We start from the raw sequence: 16,945 nt of genomic DNA on the forward strand, positions 1-16,945 counted from the left end.
GGTAGGGGAGGGAGTGCGAGGTCCAGGTCCGCCCGGCCACGCGCACCGCGCAGACCGCGCCACAGGAGGCTGCAGGACCGGCCGCGCCTCGTTTGCTCCCGCCATGGCAACACGGCAGCCCACGGAGGTTCTGCCCGCGTGCCTGCGGACGCGGGGCGCAGGCAGCCCCCGGGCCCGGCCCAAGCTCGGCGGAGTCTTCCGCTGCGTGGAGGACGCTTTTGAGAACAAGACACTGCAGCTGGACGCGCTGGGAAGCGGCCGCAGGGGTCCGCGAGCAGGAGAGCCCTACAGCTGGCCACGCGGCGACCCGGAGGGACCCGGAGAGACAGACAGACACGGCCCAGAGGCTGCGGCAAGTCTCCCAGAGAGGTCCCGCGCGGCCCAGGCCCGCGGCCAACCGCAGGTAGTGGTCGCAGTGCAGAGGGGCCGGCATGGGGGCCAGTGAGAGGGGGATGCCGGCCTGGACTCCTCGAGACGCTGAATACCCACGACGGGAGGCCATTGGGGGCACGGACCAGGGGCTCGTACTCTTGCACAACCACCTAGCTCCTCCAAGGGACGCAAGGGCCCGTGGCAGGGCCTTCCTCTCCCTGACTGGCCGAGTCTGGGCCTGAACTTCTCTATCCTGCACCGCCTTCCTCAGGCCCCGCCCTAAGGTCCTGCCTCTCTTGCCCTGGTTCTGCTTCTCTGGTCCGTCCCAGGCTTTGAGGAGCTGTCTCTTTCTCTGTGTCTCTCTGGGTCTCTTTCTGTCCCTTCTGTGTCTCTCCAACCTCCCTCTGTCCCTCACGTTTCCCGGAGCTGGCCCTGGAGCAGCCTCACAATGAGGTGTCTCCACTGCTGGTCCCCGGCCAGCCTGGCGTTCCAATCCCTGCCCTGGGGAAGCCTCGAAGGAGCTAGACTTTGACCTGACACATCTTTCCAGACAGAGTCCAGCTTCCGGAGCGCATAAGCCTGGACTTGAGATTGGATTCAATCCCCGTGGCCTTTGGTGCCTCGGGTCACCAAGGGGCTGGTGGTGGATCCGCGGCTGGCCAGGGGCGAAGAGGGGCCTGGCAGGACGTTGCTGGACCTCTCCCACCCTCCTTCCTGGTTGCAAACTCCGCACATATACTGGTCATGACCTTTTGCAACCCTCTCCCCCTTCCCGTCCAGCAAGCGGTCGCGTCGCGGTCCTCGTGGGGCCAGGCCCTTGGCCGCAGGTCACACGTAGGGCTGGGGTAAGGGTACCATTGCAGAGCCCGGACGGGGCGGGGCTTGAAAACAGGAGCAGCTGCGGGTCGGGGGCGGGGCGGGGCCGGGGGCGGGGCCGGTAACGGAGCCGCGCGTCCCAGCGCGCTCCCACTCAGACGCCCGGCGCCCCCACGTACACGCCTGGGCTCTGCGCGGCCCCTGCGCGGCCCAGCTCCTGCACCCCCTACCGAGGACCCCCAGGCCCGCCCCGCCTGAGCCAGGCCGTGCGGGCCGACCGAGGCGGCGGCGCCGGCCGGAGGAGCAAGATGTCTTTTCAGGGCAAGAAGAGCATCCCCCGGATCACGGTGAGCTCCGCTCCCGGCAGCCGCTCCGCACCCCCTGCCCACTGCCTCAGGCCAGACCTGGCCTCCAGGCTGCGGGGAGGTCCCTCCCGGCCTCGCGCCTGCCCCCTGCCCACGAGGTCCAGCCCCCATGCTTGGCCCTGTCCCAGGGCTGTCCCTTTCCCCCGGCTCCTTCCCGCGCGCCCGCGAGCGCCGCGCTGCACCGCCTTACGGATCCCGCGCACAGGCCCAGGCCCAGGCCCTGCCGGCGTGGCCAGACCTCCTCTGCGCCAGGGGAGGGCGTGGAGCCCGGGGGTTGAGGGCGGGTGCGGGGAAGACCTGCTTGCTAAAGCACAGACGTGCCTCCCTCCCCGCGCTGGCCGGCCTCTCTGGGAGCTCTTCTTAAGGATTGGCGGGCGCTGCGGCCCTTTGTTGGCACCGCCAGCCCAGCCTCCTCTGGCCTCGAGGTGCAGAGATGCCTTTCCCCGCGCAGCCCGCCGGCCATCCGCCCCCCAGACCGCGCCGCCGCCGCGCCGGGAGTTCTTTGTCCGAGACAAAGCAGCTCGGCCCGGAGCTCCTGGCGGCCCGAATCCCTCCGTGGAGCCGGGGTTCGGAGTTCCCCGGGGAGATGAGCGCTCATTAGCCGCTGAGCAGGCGCCTTGGCAGCCCTGCTCTCGGGCGGACCCCCTCCAACACCCACACGCACGGCTGGGGGAGGTCGACCGTCCGCCCTGCGCGGCCAGGAAACAAAGCTGGCCCCTCCAGGCAGCCCGGAGCCCGGCCGAGGGAGGGAAGCAAGAGCCTGGCGCCAGCTGGACCGTGCCTGGGAGCCCGCGGATTCAAACCTAACTCTGTGCTTTGCCTCAGGGGGAGGGCGATGGGGTCCGTGGGATTTCTGGCCCACTTCCCTACACACGTAGGAAGAAAGGAGCCCCCTCCTCTGCGTACTGCAGGGGGTCATGCCTCAAGGCTGGCCCAGGGTCCACCCTCATAAAGGAAGCCCTCCAGGTGCGGGGGTTGGGGGGGAATGAATCCATCTCAGCTGGGTCAGACACAAGTCGGCTGATTTAGAGGAACTTCCACCCCATCTCCGCTGTATTTCCTTCTTGGTTCCAACACTCCCCTCCACCAGGCTCCCAGATTATGAATCCAGGTGTCTGAAAACTGGGGGTGGGGGGTGGGGCTTGAACAGGGGACCACAGTCTCTTCCTGCCCAAAGCCTTCTTATTCCTCTTTTTGGACTTTGAGCATGAGTTGGTCCACTGAGGGGGGGTGGGGTGGGGGGTGTCAAAGTGGGGACACTGTGGGGTGGAGGGGAGGAGGCAGGCAGGGTCTGGCTCAGAAGATGGGCAAGATGGATCACTGTGAGTGCCAGTCAGGGCTGGGCCTAGGGCCCAGCCAGCCCCAGGGGACTGGGGCTGTGAGGCTGTGCGGGATCCAGCGGGGAGGGGCCCAGGCCGCTGGGTCAGGCCTCCTTGTAGACCAGGAGTCAGCAGACTTGCACAGTGGCTCACACCGCGTATTTTCAGCTTTGTGGGCCGTACTGTTTCTGGTGCAACTGTTCAGCTCTGAGGGAGAGCAGTCCTAGGTGGCACGGAAGTGAAGGGGTGTGACTGCTCCAGTAGAATTTTAGCTATGGACATTGAAATGTGAACTTCATATAATTTTTATGAGTCTTGAAATATCCTTCTTTTGATATCTTTCAGCCAATATGATATGCAAGCTATTCTTGACTCCAGGCTGTACAGGGACTGGTCGAGGGCTGTGTTTGGCCTGTGGCACAGTTGGCCACCCTTTGGTAGACTGTGGGGTGATGGTTTTACCTTTAATCAATAGAAATCTGAGAATTCAGTCTAAAACGTTAGATGTTGATAAGAACAGAGAATGATGTCATAAGACTCATAAGCAGTGAATTATTTATCATCTCGTCAGCCTCTTCGAGTTCTGCTAAGTGCACTGCACAGTTTGATTTTCTTGGCATCAGGCTGATAGTGTGTGGCATGCCAGAGCCCCTGGCTAGATCCCTGGCCTGGCCTCGGGGTGGGCACCTGGGGGCCAGCCCCCCTGTGAAGTCAGCGGTCACTCCTGTCTGGTCGAGTCCCAGGGAGCGGTGAGGCTCAGGCAAGGTCACAGAAGGAGATGTCTGCAAGGCTGGGTTCTTGCCCACGTCCCTCTGCGTGTGGCTGTTCTGCTCCCTTTCCTGTTTCTCTCCATCTTTCTCCACTGGGGACAGACCATCGCCCCTGACGACCAGGCAGGTTTCTGCTACTGCCACCCACTCTGCCTCACTCCTCCCCTCCCAGACCATTAGAAGTGGGTTTATGGCTGCAGAGCACAGGTCAGCAGCTGCCCGGGGCCGCAGCTCCCTGTGTGGAGGTGCCCCGCAGAGCTGGCCTCACTTGCTGACGCTTTGCTCACCCACTCAGGCTGCCTCCAGGCAGCACCAGAATCTGCAGTCACCCCAGTGTCTTCCTGGCCCTGCACCCCATGGCCTGTCCATCAGCCTGAACTGCCTGACGCCCAGCCTCTCTGGAGTCTGTCACATTGGCCCCATGGCCCTGGCCCTGGGCCCTCATCTCACCAGAGCTCCATCAGAAACCACTCTAGCGATGGCCCTGTTTCCATCCTAGAACAGTCTACTTGTTACACAGGCCAGTGTGATCTCTTTAACATCACACTATGCTTAAACCCCAGCTTAAGGCCCCCCCAGTGGCAGCCCATCATCTCCCCAAACCCAGCAAGTCCCAGCCCACATGCCTCCCCTCAGAAGTTTCGGGTCCCCAGTTTCCTCTCATGCCCTAAATCCGCCAGGCTCTTTCCTGCCTCAGGGCCTTTGCACGAACTGCTCCCTGGCCTGGAGTGCTGCATCAGCCCAGCATTAGCCCCTCAAACAGGCCCTTCTCTGCCTGTTAGGCATTTGTTCCTCATCTCCCATCACCCTGTCCGGTCACCCCATTTGTGCTCTTGTGTTTGTCACAGTCTCTGACAGCTAGTGTGTGCTTTCTCCTCACAGTCTGTCACCCTCCACTGGGATGTGGCCTCCCCGGGGTAGGACCCTGCCTCCCAGCACCATTTTAGGCCACAGAGATTCTGGTACAAACCCAGCCTAGCTGTCAGCCGGAGCTGCCTCAGTGTGGGCGGACAAGGAGGGCAGAGCCTCCAGGCCAGCAGGACGTGTAAGACGCTGTCCATCTTCCCCCTCGGCCTGAGCTTTGTGAATTGGGTGACACGCGTGAAGATGTGAACATGATCCATTTCACTGCTGCTCACACGGATGTGGGCTTGGCCTTGGCGAAGCGGGAAGCTTGCTGGTTCGTTGATCCCTGTGCCTTTGGCAAGCCCAGACTGCCTGACCCTTAGGTGCAGGGCGTGTGCAGGGCCTGTGGGCAGCCACCCCCGAGAGCCACTGCCCCAGAGCACCCTCTGCCCCTCTAGGGGTGGCAAACTGTGCAGGCCCTGTGCTGGATTTCACACACACAGTTGTGCCCGAATGTTTCAGTCCTGATTCCAGAATAAAGGTTGTACCAACAGTGCTGTTGGGTCACTCGGTGTGGAGGAAACTTACCCATCTCTCTGTTTCTGACAGAGTGACCGCCTTCTGATCCGAGGCGGGAGGATCGTCAATGATGACCAGTCCTTTCACGCAGATCTCTATGTGGAGGACGGTTTGATAAAGTAAGTTTCTGCCTCAGCTGTCTTCACAGGTCACATGCGTGCACACTGACCCCACACTCACCCAAGTTCACTTCCAGGTGAGATCCACATGGGTGCTTGTTTTCTTTTCCAAAACCTCATTCCCTGGAAACAGCTCCCCCCAGCCGAGCCTGCAGTGAGGGCTGAGAGCGGGACAGTGGCTTCCTCGTTCGTTGTCACAGCCTCAGTACGACTGGGGCCACAGTAGGTGCTTAATACACACTGATGAACCACACCTGTTGGCTTCTCTACTTGTATCTGTCGAGCAGCTGCAGCCTCTGGTCAGTAAAGCAGCAAGTGGACACGTAAGTGGACACACAGGGCCAGGTCCCCGTGTTGACCGTCCCAAGCCACTGAGAGGCTGTCTCGCTCGCCGACAGTCTCCAGGGGCTGGGCCACTCACGTCTTGGCCGTACATCCCTTTTCCTCAAGGACAGGAGCCCGAGTGCGAGCTGCCCAGTGCCGCAGCGTGGCCAGGGGGCCGTTCACGCTCGATCCGGGCTCCTCGTAACAGGGAACTCTCTGTTGCTTTCAGACAAATTGGAGAAAACCTCATCGTCCCTGGGGGCATCAAAACCATCGATGCCCACGGCCTGATGGTCCTGCCAGGTGGAGTCGACGTCCACACGAGGTTGCAGATGCCGGTCATGGGCATGACCCCAGCCGACGACTTCTGCCAGGGGACAAAGGCAGCCCTAGCAGGAGGGACCACCATGATACGTGAGTGTCTCCTGTGGGCGAGCATCCTCCCACACCCCGGTCCTCCGGCCCAGGTGTCGCAGGGAGAACCTTGCCCAATGGTGTCCGCTCAGATCTGTTTCCCTTTGCCACGCCTCGCTCCAGGGCTCCTTGAGTGTCTGCTCATTAGCCCTGTTCCTCATTCTGAGTCATGCTGCCTTGGCCAGCTCTGGAATGCTCCTGGGATTTCCACGGGAGAAGATGGATGTGTGCCCAGGAATTTATTATTTCTTGGGGAGCTAGCAGCTGGCCAAGGACTAGGTTTGGACAACCCAGGTGCCTCGGAGAAGTGCAGGGGTGTGTTGCCTGAAATGTCAGACACCTTTACCCCCGAACCTCATACATCTGAGGCTGATTTGCAGAAACTTCCTCCCCTGTCAAGAAGAGCTAAAGACAGAGCCTGTGTTTTGGGGAAAAGGATGACAAAAATACTGTTATCCTATCAACAACCCCAGAGGTACGGTTTTTTTGGTGCCGGCTCTGTGCCAGGCTCAAGCACGCCCTAACCTGCTTCTGCTTGAAAAACGCTGTGAACTCAGCAGAGAAGCCCCAGGGAACAGCCTACAAGGTGAATTCACTTGCCCACCAGGAACTTGCTCGTGGTCAGCTCGGGCCAGAACGAGCCACCAGCACGCAGCCCCTTCTCCCGCAGGCTTGAGTGCCATCAGCCCAGCAGTGCCAAGTACAGACACCTGGTCTGACGGACCAGTAGAGCCCTGGCTGCACCACAGCCCTGCTGCGTGACTTCAGGCAACTCCACACACTCTCCGGAAGTGGCTGCCCTCCTTGGAGGCAGTGCACGTAGTTGCTTTGCTGTGCTCAGCACGTGGTGAATGCTGTCACTGCTGCCGCCGGGAAGGGCTGCTCTGGGGGCTCTGTGCTACTTCACAAGTGACATTTAGGCATTGCAAAATCACAGCCCAGTGTGGCTTACTGAACTATGAAGCGGGGGTGGGGGGCACAATAATGGTCCAGCTTTTAGTTTGACTAAGGAGATGCGTCATTTCAGGCCCTTGGTCCTGCCTATCACTGGTGGCCCAGGCCGAGCAGGACATATTTGTGGTTATGTCACCCACTCCTGCCAGTGCTGAAGCAAGTTGGGAGGTGTCATGTGAGGACAGACAGAGATGCTGCAGCCCCAGGTTGGAGCTGTGACCCCCCACAGGGCGGGGCCCTGGGTTAGCCATCTAAGCTGTGGGACGCAGGGGGGCCTGTGTGAGGGTATGCTGGAGGAAGGCATGGCATTTACCAGTAACCTCAGGATGGGTGTGCCTTCCCATCGGCCGCCCCACTCTGAATTCTTTCCCTGCACCTGGCAGAAGCCGCAGGTGGTGTTTGGACATTGGATGTGAGGTTGCCAGCAGAGTGGCAGGACAGTGCAGTGGCCACGTGCACCCCCAGTTTCCCCGGGGATTGGGTAGCACTGTTCAAGTGGTGTGCAGTCAGTGAGGCACGAGGGAAATCAGTCCGGAGCATCGTTTGGGCAGGGTCACAGGTCCAGCACCACGGACAGCGGTGCCTCCCTTCCCCGTCCAGCCAGGCCTGTGTTGGAGGTTAAGGCCCTTAACTGGCACTGTCTCTTTGGGGTGTTTCCATCAGGAAGTAAGGACCTCCTCTTTCCGCCCTTTGGCCACAAGTAAGGCAGGTCCACAGCAGCCCCAGCCCCACTCAAGGTGCGAAGCCTCTCCTCTGCTTTCCTCAAACACATTCCCTGGTCCCCTGGAATAGGAAACTGCTCTCCCCCGGAGGCCCAGGTGGTTCCCCGTGGCCGGGGTGGGGGTTCCGCTGACCATGCCGTCCCCCACAGTGGACCACGTGTTCCCCGACGCGGGCGTGAGCCTGCTGGCCGCCTACGAGCAGTGGCGGGAGCGCGCAGACAGCGGGGCCTGCTGTGACTACTCCCTGCATGTGGACCTTCCGCGCTGGCACGAGAGCATCAGGGAGGAGCTGGAGGCGCTGGTCAAGGACAAGGGTGAGCGGGGCTGCGGCGGAGTCGGGGCGGCTGCGGGGCCTGGGCCCCTCCGGCCTCGGGTGGGCTCTTGTCCATCTGACCCAGGGCAGGTGGCCGGGAACCGGGGGCAGTCGGGCAAGAGCAATTTGAGGGCCTAGTCTACCCCCAAGGGTCTAGACTGAGAGGTCACCTGTGTCCCGCGTCTGGGGTGTGTCCCGTGGCCGTTCTCCTTACAAGAGGACAGCGCAGTCACAGCCGCCACCGGGGCCCACTTGTTCCTCAGCCCTGGGTGAGGGAAAGGTGCTCTGCGTCTCCCTAGCATCCGAAGACCCCTTAGAGGAGAATGGCTTAGCCTTGCTGACCCCATTGCTGCCTCTGCTGAAATAGGACTGTTTATAAACACGGCTTAATTTTTTTTCTAAATCAAAAGTCCTGAAGCTAAAACCACACCAGACTTTATAGTGGACTTGATAGAAGTTAGATGGGTGTCATAACTGATCCCTGGTGATCAACTTCGAATGTGGTCGTAGCTTCCAGCCAGGAGGCGGAGGGAGGGTCAGGGCCTGCATGGGCTGGGAGGCCAGGACGGGCACGTGCTGGCCGCGGGGTGCGGGGAGGGGCCTGAGGAGAGTCTGTTGGGGGTGTGAGGGGCTAATGATGGTGCGGGAGTCAGGGGCTGGGGGGGCGTTAGTGAGGGGCTGTGAGGGGTCTGACCTGCACTTCCCGCAGGGGAACAATTGGTTCTTGACCCCAGAGCACAGGAGCAAGGGGGCTGGGCCGATTCCATCCCCTGTTCCTGCTGGTCAGGAGTACGTGCGGCCGAGGCCCGAGGGCTGCCTACTGGCTGGTGAGAACCTCCCTGGTCCCAGGGAGGGTCACCACCCACCGCCCCTCTGAGACCCTCCTGCCTCCCCTCCAGGCGTGAACTCCTTCCTGGTCTTCATGGCGTACAAGGACAGGTACCAGTGCACAGACGGCCAGGTAAGGCTGGGTGCCTGGAGGGGGACAAGCAGGCATCTCGGGCTGCTGCCAGGAGACGTGGCCCCACGTGCCGGGCGCTTCTCTCCCCAGATGTACGAGATCTTCAGCGTCATCCGGGACCTGGGAGCTGTGGCCCAAGTGCATGCGGAGAATGGGGACATCGTGGAGGAGGTGCGGGCGATCATTCAGGCGTGAGCGCTGATCCCGAGAACCTGAGGGAGGGAGCCTTGAACCTGAGCCAGTAGATAGCTTCCCAGGTCAAAGGGCGTTAGGGAGCCCGGGGGCTTTGGCCATAGTAGATTTTTCCGTGATTATCACACTTCTTATCATAAATGTCCCCAAACCAAAGTGCTGCTGCGTGGAGGATTCTGAGGCCAGGGTTCCCATGTCCTCCGCCCCCTGGGCTGAGGCCCCTCCGCAGCTGTTCCTTCCGCCCACGCGCGCATGGGCTGGGTTGGTGGTCCTGTCCTCGGTCACAGCCTGCCCAACTCCCACCTTCCCTGCGGCCCAGAGCTGTGGGAGGGGCGCTCTCGGCCTCTGCCCTCACTCTTTGTTTTCCTGTCAGCTGCAGCGCCCACGGGTGCAGGCGAGGCGGGGCCCCGGGGAGGTTCCGGGGTTCCTGGGGGGTCACACACACACAGCACACCTCCCTGACATTCGAGACACACAGAGAGGCTTCCTGGAACAGGTCAGGCTCTGCCCCAACCCGCGATCAACAGGAAGGTGGAGACAGCCAGGGAGGGGCGCCTGGGGTTCCGGGCACGGGCGCTGCCTGTGACTCCAGGGCCTGAGGCCGCGGAACGTCGAGGTCAAGCTCAGCGTACGGGACGGTGGGCAGAGTGCCGGGGGGGACACCCCACAGTGCTGGGGTGGTTCTGCTCCCACACTCTCCACACCGAAGCTCATTTCCACTAGAGGGGCTGAGGCTCAGGCCCTTGGGATGAGGGAGCCAGCGGAGGAAGCAGCCCCACCCCTAACTGCAGACCCCTGCGTCTCCCCGGACATGCAGCCACTGGGGAAACACAGGGCAGCGAGGCTGGGGGGTCTCGTCCCCTCCCTCAGGGACCTGCGGCCTTGGGCCAGGCCTTCCCTTCTGCAAGCCCCGTCCCCTCACCCATAATTTAGGGAGCTGGGGTCACTCCCCTTCCAGGTCACCCCTCTGCTCCATTCTGAGTTCTCTGTGGTTGGTGACTCTGGGGGCCTGGAAGTCAGGGCTCATCTTGGGGAACAGGACTCGTCACCTGAGAGGTCAGGGCCCAGGGCTCATCTTGGAGTTCAGGCCTCATGGAAGAGGTCAGGGGTCAGGACCCCTCTGGGGGAGCCGTGGTCCTGGGCCATGGACTTCGTGCCCAGGTGAGGCCCTCGGGCCCTGCTCCCCGGCTGGAACGAGGTACCCCGGTGTGTGTTTAGGAGCAGAAGCGGCTGCTGGAGCTCGGCGTCACCGGCCCTGAGGGCCACGTGCTCAGCCACCCCGAGGAGGTAGGCGTGACCTGCTCGGGGCGCTCCCCACGCCAGGGCTGGGAGCTGGCCCCTTGGCCCGGGCAGGGCTGTCACCCCGCTGCCCTCACCCGGGAGGCGTGAGTCAGAGCCCCCACCCCCGCTGTCACCCCGAGGCCTTTCTGCGAGGCTGGTCGACCCTGGGTCTGGTGGGGCAGCCGAATTCTGGGCACCGAGCCCCGGCTGAGGGCCTCTCCCGCCCCGGGTGCCCCCTCTGGGCCCCAGGGCCACACCCACCCCCTGTCAGGGGCCCCAGGGCCCTTGCGGAGCCTGAGCACCCTGGTCCCCAGGTGGAGGCTGAGGCCGTGTACCGCGCCGTCACCGTCGCCAAGCAGGCCAACTGTCCCCTGTACGTCACCAAGGTCATGAGCAAGAGCGCGGCCGACGTGGTGGCCCGAGCCAAGCGCAGAGGTGAGCATGGCAGGTGGGGTGCTGGGGTCAGCCCAGTCCTCAGCCTCCCAGCGCCCGGCTGGCTGGACCAAGGCCGTGTGCCCTCTGCCCCGGCGGCCCAGTAGGAGGCGGTGGGTCAGTGAGAGAGTCCGCGCATGCAGGCATGTCCAGGCATGGTGGGCAGTCAGCTGGCGGTGTCTCCCTGCAGGCCCCTGCAGGGGTGTGAGGGCGCGGGTACAGGGGACCCACGGTGGGAGCCCTGGGCCGGGTATCCCGGAAGCAGGGGATGAGCCATCCAGGGCCGGGAAGCAGAGGGGCAGTTGGGGCGTGAGCAGCACCGTGCTGAGGCCTGGCCCTGCTGGGGTCCGGGCGCACATGGGCCGCGGTGCCTCTCACGGCCTCGCTGCAGGGGTGGTCGTGTTTGGGGAGCCCATCACCGCCAGCCTGGGCGCCGACGGTTCGCACTACTGGAGCAAGAACTGGGCCAAGGCCGCGGCCTTCGTCACATCGCCCCCTATCAACCCGGACCCCACCACGGCAGAACACCTCACCTCCCTGCTGTCCAGGTAGGGAGCTGCCCCTGCGGCCCCGGTGCCCTGACCCCTGCCGCTGGCAGCTCCAGGCCTCTCCCATTCAGAGAATCCACACCGATGTCCTTGCCCTCCAGTGCCCTGCACTCAGGCCCCAGCGCTGCCCTCTCTGACAGCCTCTGGCCCCCATGGGCCGTGTGGCCCAGGTTGGGGGTAGAGTGGAGCCAACAGGGCCTTTGCCAGTCAGGAAGGACAGGCCCCTGGGCTCCTCTGACCCTGGCTCTCCTCAGCGGGGACCTGCAGGTGACGGGCAGTGCCCACTGCACCTTCACCACTGCCCAGAAGGCCGTCGGCAAGGACAACTTCACACTCATCCCCGAGGGCACCAACGGCATTGAAGAGCGCATGTCCATGGTCTGGGAGAAATGCGTGGTGGGTGCAGAAGTAGGGGCATGGGGTCCCCTCCACACTGGAATTCTGCCCGTTCATCAGAAAGGGAGGTCACTTGACCAGTGAATTCACTAAGTAGAGCAGAGTTTGGAGTGGGTGGGCCCCAGGGTGTCGCCCCCTGCCCTCCATCCAGGGCTCCCCAGACATTGGGTTCTGGTCCCCCTGGAAAAGACCCCACAACGATGGGGTCCTAACATGGCCCTGGGGGAGCAGGGTCCCTGCCCCAGTAGAATTACACTCTGGGATGTCATGGTTTCCCCAGAAGGCCTGCCATTTCCTCAGATGTCCATCTCACTTGGAGGGCCCTACCTGGGGGCCTCTGTCTGCATACCCCCAACCTTGGCCCTGAGTCCTTCCCAAGGCCCTGACCCTGGTTCCTGGCCACCCCAGGGGGACTGTCATGTCCCTCAGGAACATGGACATCTTTGTGGAAATGTCCGCATTGACTTGCCTGCTTAGTGAGCAGCCTCGTGCCCAGGAAGGACCAGACCCACAGGCGTCACTGAGATGGACCCGTCGACTCGCAGGCAGCGGGTTCTGATGCTGCCCGAGGCCTGGGGGACAGGGACCGCCTCCGCACCAGAGCCCCAAGACCAGCCCCACATGGGGTCACCCAGGCCCTCCCTCCCCTCACCCAGGCCTTCTTGCTTCCCAGGCCTCGGGTAAGATGGACGAGAATGAGTTCGTCGCCGTGACCAGTACTAATGCTGCCAAAATCTTTAACTTCTACCCACGGAAGGGGCGGGTGGCTGTGGGCTCCGATGCTGACCTGGTTATATGGAACCCCAGGGCCACGAAAATCATCTCTGCCAAGAACCACAACCTGGTGAGAGACGCAGGTTCCGTGCGGGGTCAGGCTGGGGTCTGGCTGGGAGCCGCAGCGCTCCTGGGCAGGGGCAGCGGGGCAGGGAGGGCGCCAGGCGGGGCCTACCCCGGCCAAGGGAAGGCTCCACAGGAAGCCGCGGGGCTCCCGAGAACACGGCTTCCTCCTGAATCCTGCCCAGCCTGCGGGGTCCGAGAACAGGAGGACGCGGGCCAGCCCCGGGGCGAGCTGAGGGCTGAGGGCTACTGTCTCCCCAGAATGTGGAGTACAACGTCTTTGAAGGTGTTGAGTGCCGGGGAGTCCCCACGGCGGTCATCAGCCAGGGCCGGGTGGTGATGGAGGACGGGGCCCTATTCGTCACCCCTGGGGCTGGCCGCTTCATCCCCCGGAAGACCTTCCCGGACTTTGTCTACAAGAGGATAAAGGCTCGCAACAGGGTAAGGCCTGAGCTGGGCAGGCGGGCGGGCGTGGAGCTCTCGGGTCTCCTCTGGGTCTGCCGACAGCCTCGGGCAGGAAAGCACAGTGGCCCCACTGCTCCCGGCCGCGTTACCAGGCAGCCCGTGTGGCCGTAGACAGCATGGGAGCGAGGCACATAAAGACCCCTAGTAGCCCCTGCGCAGGCCGACGTCCACTAAACTTGGCGGAGGCCTCCCGGGAGAGCCCGCGAGCAGGCGCGCACCTTGATACAGTCAGCACTGAGGACATGCGCTTTGCACGTGACCTTGAAAGTGGGGAGCCCTTCTTCCCACGAGGGTTTGGCCAGCTGCCCGATGCCTCTGACAGGTGCCTGGGTGTCGCCCGGACCCCGTGTGGCACGGGTGGTGAGTCAGGCGCGAGCACACTTGTGCTCATACGCAGTTACTGTGCACACCGGCTTGCTTTTCCCAGCCCTGTTTCCAGTTTTCTAGGGTATCTGAACTGGAGGTGACGAGGGGTGGCTTTCGGGACAGGCTGTGAGCGGGTCCTGGGGGCCAGGCATGCGTGGGTTTCTCCCTGGGAGAGTGGAGTCTGTTCTAACCAGCAGACCCCGCTGCTCCGGCTAGCAGGGCCCTCGTGGCTGCTTCCCCAGGTCTGACCTGGGAGTGCTCCAGGGTTTGAGCAGGGCGAGAGGCAGGGGCCAGGGCCGAGGGCTGGGCACCCCGACCAAGGGGAGAGGTCCAGGGCCCCCGTGGGCACTGGCCACAGGCAGCTCTGTGAGGTGGCCGACCAGCCCATGCGCAGCCACGGCACAGAGCAGGCAGAGGGGACCAGCTCATCACACACCCGGGGTGGTGGGGCCGGGTGCAGACCCAGGTCTTCAGACTCCACACCCCACACTCACTCCTGCCTGTGCCCCCGCCCCGCTGTGACACCCGGCCGAGGGCAGGATCAGGTCAGGACCCCAGGGCGGGCTCAGGCCTGAGGTCGTGAGTGTAAACCACGAATCCCCAGGGAGTGCCAGCTGGAAACAAGAATTTCTGAAGGTTTTACTTCAACCCTCGGACTGCTCATCTGTCATGGGGGGCAAACTCCCAGGAAACGGTGTCTGACTTTGGGGGCCATTCATGGAGAACAGGACCCGGGGCTTCCTGGGGACAGAGCGGGCCTGCGTGGGGGCCGCGTGGAGACCACGGAGCAGTGGGTGCTGAGGAGGCAGTAACTGTTGGGCCGGTTTTTGATTCCAGAATGAGGCCTCCTCTGCTGGGCCTCCCGTCTGAGCTGCTCCTCCTGCTCAGGGCTCTGCTGCCCAGCTTGGGGAGGGGGGGGCGTGTGCGGGAAGATGTGCCCACACTCGCCAAGGGGGAGGGTGTGTCCATGTGTGTAGGAGGGAGCGGGGAGGTCCGTGTCCACACGTGTAGGAGGGAGGCGGAGGGAGGTGTGTGTCTGTGCACTTGGGGGACGCCCACACTAGGCGTCCAGCTGCGAGGGAAGCAGGCCAGGCCCTCTTCTTCCTGGGAGCCCCCATCCTCCGCTGACGGCCAACCCAGCACCCCCTCACGCCCAGCCCTCTCGGCCCACAGCTGGCAGAGATCCACGGAGTGCCCCGAGGCCTCTATGACGGGCCGGTCCACGAGGTGATGGTGCCCACCAAGCCGGGGGGCGGCGCCCAGGCCCGTGCAACCTGCCCCGGGAAGATCTCAGTCCCACCTGTTCGCAACCTGCACCAGTCGGGGTTCAGCCTGTCTGGTGAGTTGAACCTGGGGGTGCCCAGCCTCTGTGGGACTCAAGGACCCCACGGGAGTCCAGCCTCCCAGCCCTCACGGCCCCAGCCCCAGGACTGCGTGTGAGGCGCGTAAGGAAGGGGTCTGGGTCCTTGGGGGCTCTGGTGGGTGGGCTTTGTGTGCAGCCGCCAGGCTCGGGCCTCTGGTCAGAGTCTTGGCTGTGCTCCCAGCATGCTGAGGGGCATATATTCTAAGGGAAGCACTGAGCCCCAGGGTCTCCCTGCAAACCAGAGCCAGACCCTCCTCCATCTCCCTAGCCCCTGGGTGGAGGCCAACCCACCCCCGATGTCCTGTCTCCTCCCTCTCAGGGATGTGACGGCGGTCCCTGCTCCCCTCCTGGGGACGTAGGGCCAGGGCCAGATCCTCTTTGAAATGCAGTGTTGTCTTAAAGGCTAGGGTAGCCCTGTGCCATCAGGGGGCCCATGCAGGGCAAGACCCCCAGGAGGGACGGACAGGACGCACCTGGCCTGTGCTCCTCTGGACAGGCTTCTTGGAGTTTCCACCTTGACCTCCAGTCTCTGGCCTCAGCCATGGCCGTCAGGGAGCGTGTGGGGAGTGGGGGCTCTGCAGTCCTGGGCTCAGGATGCGGCCAGCCTGTCTTCGTCCCCTCCCCGACCCGCCGCTTCCACCCCCGCCATTTCCCCAGGATCTCAGGCCGATGACCACATCGCCCGACGCACGGCTCAGAAGATCATGGCGCCGCCTGGCGGGCGTTCCAACATCACCTCGCTGTCCTAGGTGCCGCGGGCCGGCGCGTGGGTGCTGCCCTGGGGGCCAGGCCCCCTCCCCACCCCCGTCACTGTCCCTTCGTTGAACCTACTTTCAAAGGTGCTTGGCCTTGCCTTCCCCTCCCCAGAAACAGTCCTCCTGGGGTCCCAGTCCTGTTACAAGGAACCCCCACAGGAGAGGCTGAGTTGGGGGGTTTCACTGCCAGGGCGAGGGGACAGCTCAGGTGGCCCTGAGCCCAGGTGCTGGGGCTTCGGGATTTCCGGGGCGGCTGGGCCAGGCCGAAAGGCTGGGGGTGCAGTGCCCTCGTCCCCGACACGGGTCACTGCTCCTCAAAGCCCCCAGCTCTTCCTCCTGCTCCCAGACGGAGGAGCAGCCTGTCCCCGCCGTCGCCGTCCGCCCCGCGCAGGGAGGCGTGCCCCCCTCCCCGCCCCCACTGGAGCTGCCGTGACTTCAGGGACCCGCCAGGAACAGTGTAGGGCAGCTTCCGGCGGGACTTCCGCAGACTCGTCTGCACACTTCCCAGGACCAAACCTCTGCTTCCATAGGGCCCGTCTCCAGGGAACCTTAGGACCCTTTGGCTAAGATGCATTTCTTCACTATTAAGTATGCATTCCAGTAGTTTATTAGAGCAACAGTTTTGTGTGGTGAGGACACCTGGAGCCAGGAACCCGCATGCCACCTGCAGCCCAGCGGCCTCACCGGCGCTGTGCCTGAGTCCCACGTGAATCAGGTCGATTAAAGGCATCTGGGCTGGAAACCGCTGGCGTGTGGAGAGCCCTGACTTCTCTGCCCCTACGCCATCCCCCGGGGGTTCAAGCATGGGACCCTGGGGAACACCCTGCAGCCCCCAGACCTGTCTTCGTGCACCTTCGAAGCTGGACTTGCAACCACAGGCAGGGCTGTGCTTGGCCTCCGGGCTGGGGCCGGGGCCAGGCTGGGTCTGAGCTGTGGGGAAGGGCCTTGCCTCTCAGTGAAGGGGGCCCAGGCCTGCAGATCAGAGACAGCCAGACATTCAGAGGGAGCGGACCAGCAGGGAGGCCCCCCACCCACATTCTGACCCAGCAGGCCGGGGGCAGCACAGGGCCTGGGGCGCTCCCACAGCCAGCGGGTGGCAGGGGAGGAGGTGGGGCCTGGGTCCTGCCCCCTTAAGGCAGAGTGGCCCAAGTTCTGATCCAGACCCCTGGACTGCGCTGCCCCAGAACCTTCCAGAAGATGGAGCTGCTGGCCTCAGCCCCGTTCTCAAAAGTGTGCCTGTTCTGTGCCCCAGGTGTGGGGCACTCCCAGGGTGCGGTCTTTGCCCCAAGAGCATGGGGAAGGGTCGAGGTCAGCACCCCCACCAGGTGTCCATTCCCAGTGGTGACTGGGGGGCGGTCCAAGCCGTGTCCTCTGGGGGAGCACAGACAGCCCCGCCTTTGCATCCAGGCCTCTCACGTGCTACGCTGGACCAGGGC

At 63.5% G+C, this 16,945-nt stretch overlaps 1 protein-coding gene across 1 annotated transcript; it reads left to right on the forward strand.

Annotated features, from left to right (window-relative positions):
* Positions 1-1,391: 1,391 nt before the first annotated feature.
* DPYSL4 (dihydropyrimidinase like 4) lies at positions 1,392-16,239 on the forward strand. Its single transcript, XM_031462050.2, has 14 exons — positions 1,392-1,535; positions 5,098-5,186; positions 5,740-5,924; positions 7,750-7,914; positions 8,813-8,874; positions 8,965-9,045; positions 10,285-10,353; positions 10,662-10,782; positions 11,171-11,327; positions 11,582-11,723; positions 12,397-12,567; positions 12,822-13,001; positions 14,565-14,730; positions 15,412-16,239. The coding sequence occupies exons 1-14, from the start codon at positions 1,497-1,499 to the stop codon at positions 15,501-15,503; spliced, it is 1,719 nt and encodes a 572-aa protein (XP_031317910.1). The 5' UTR covers positions 1,392-1,496; the 3' UTR covers positions 15,504-16,239.
* The last annotated feature ends 706 nt before the right edge of the window (positions 16,240-16,945 follow it).

Source organism: Camelus dromedarius, chromosome 8 (genome assembly GCF_036321535.1).
Source record: "Camelus dromedarius isolate mCamDro1 chromosome 8, mCamDro1.pat, whole genome shotgun sequence".
Lineage (NCBI taxonomy): Eukaryota > Metazoa > Chordata > Mammalia > Artiodactyla > Camelidae > Camelus > Camelus dromedarius.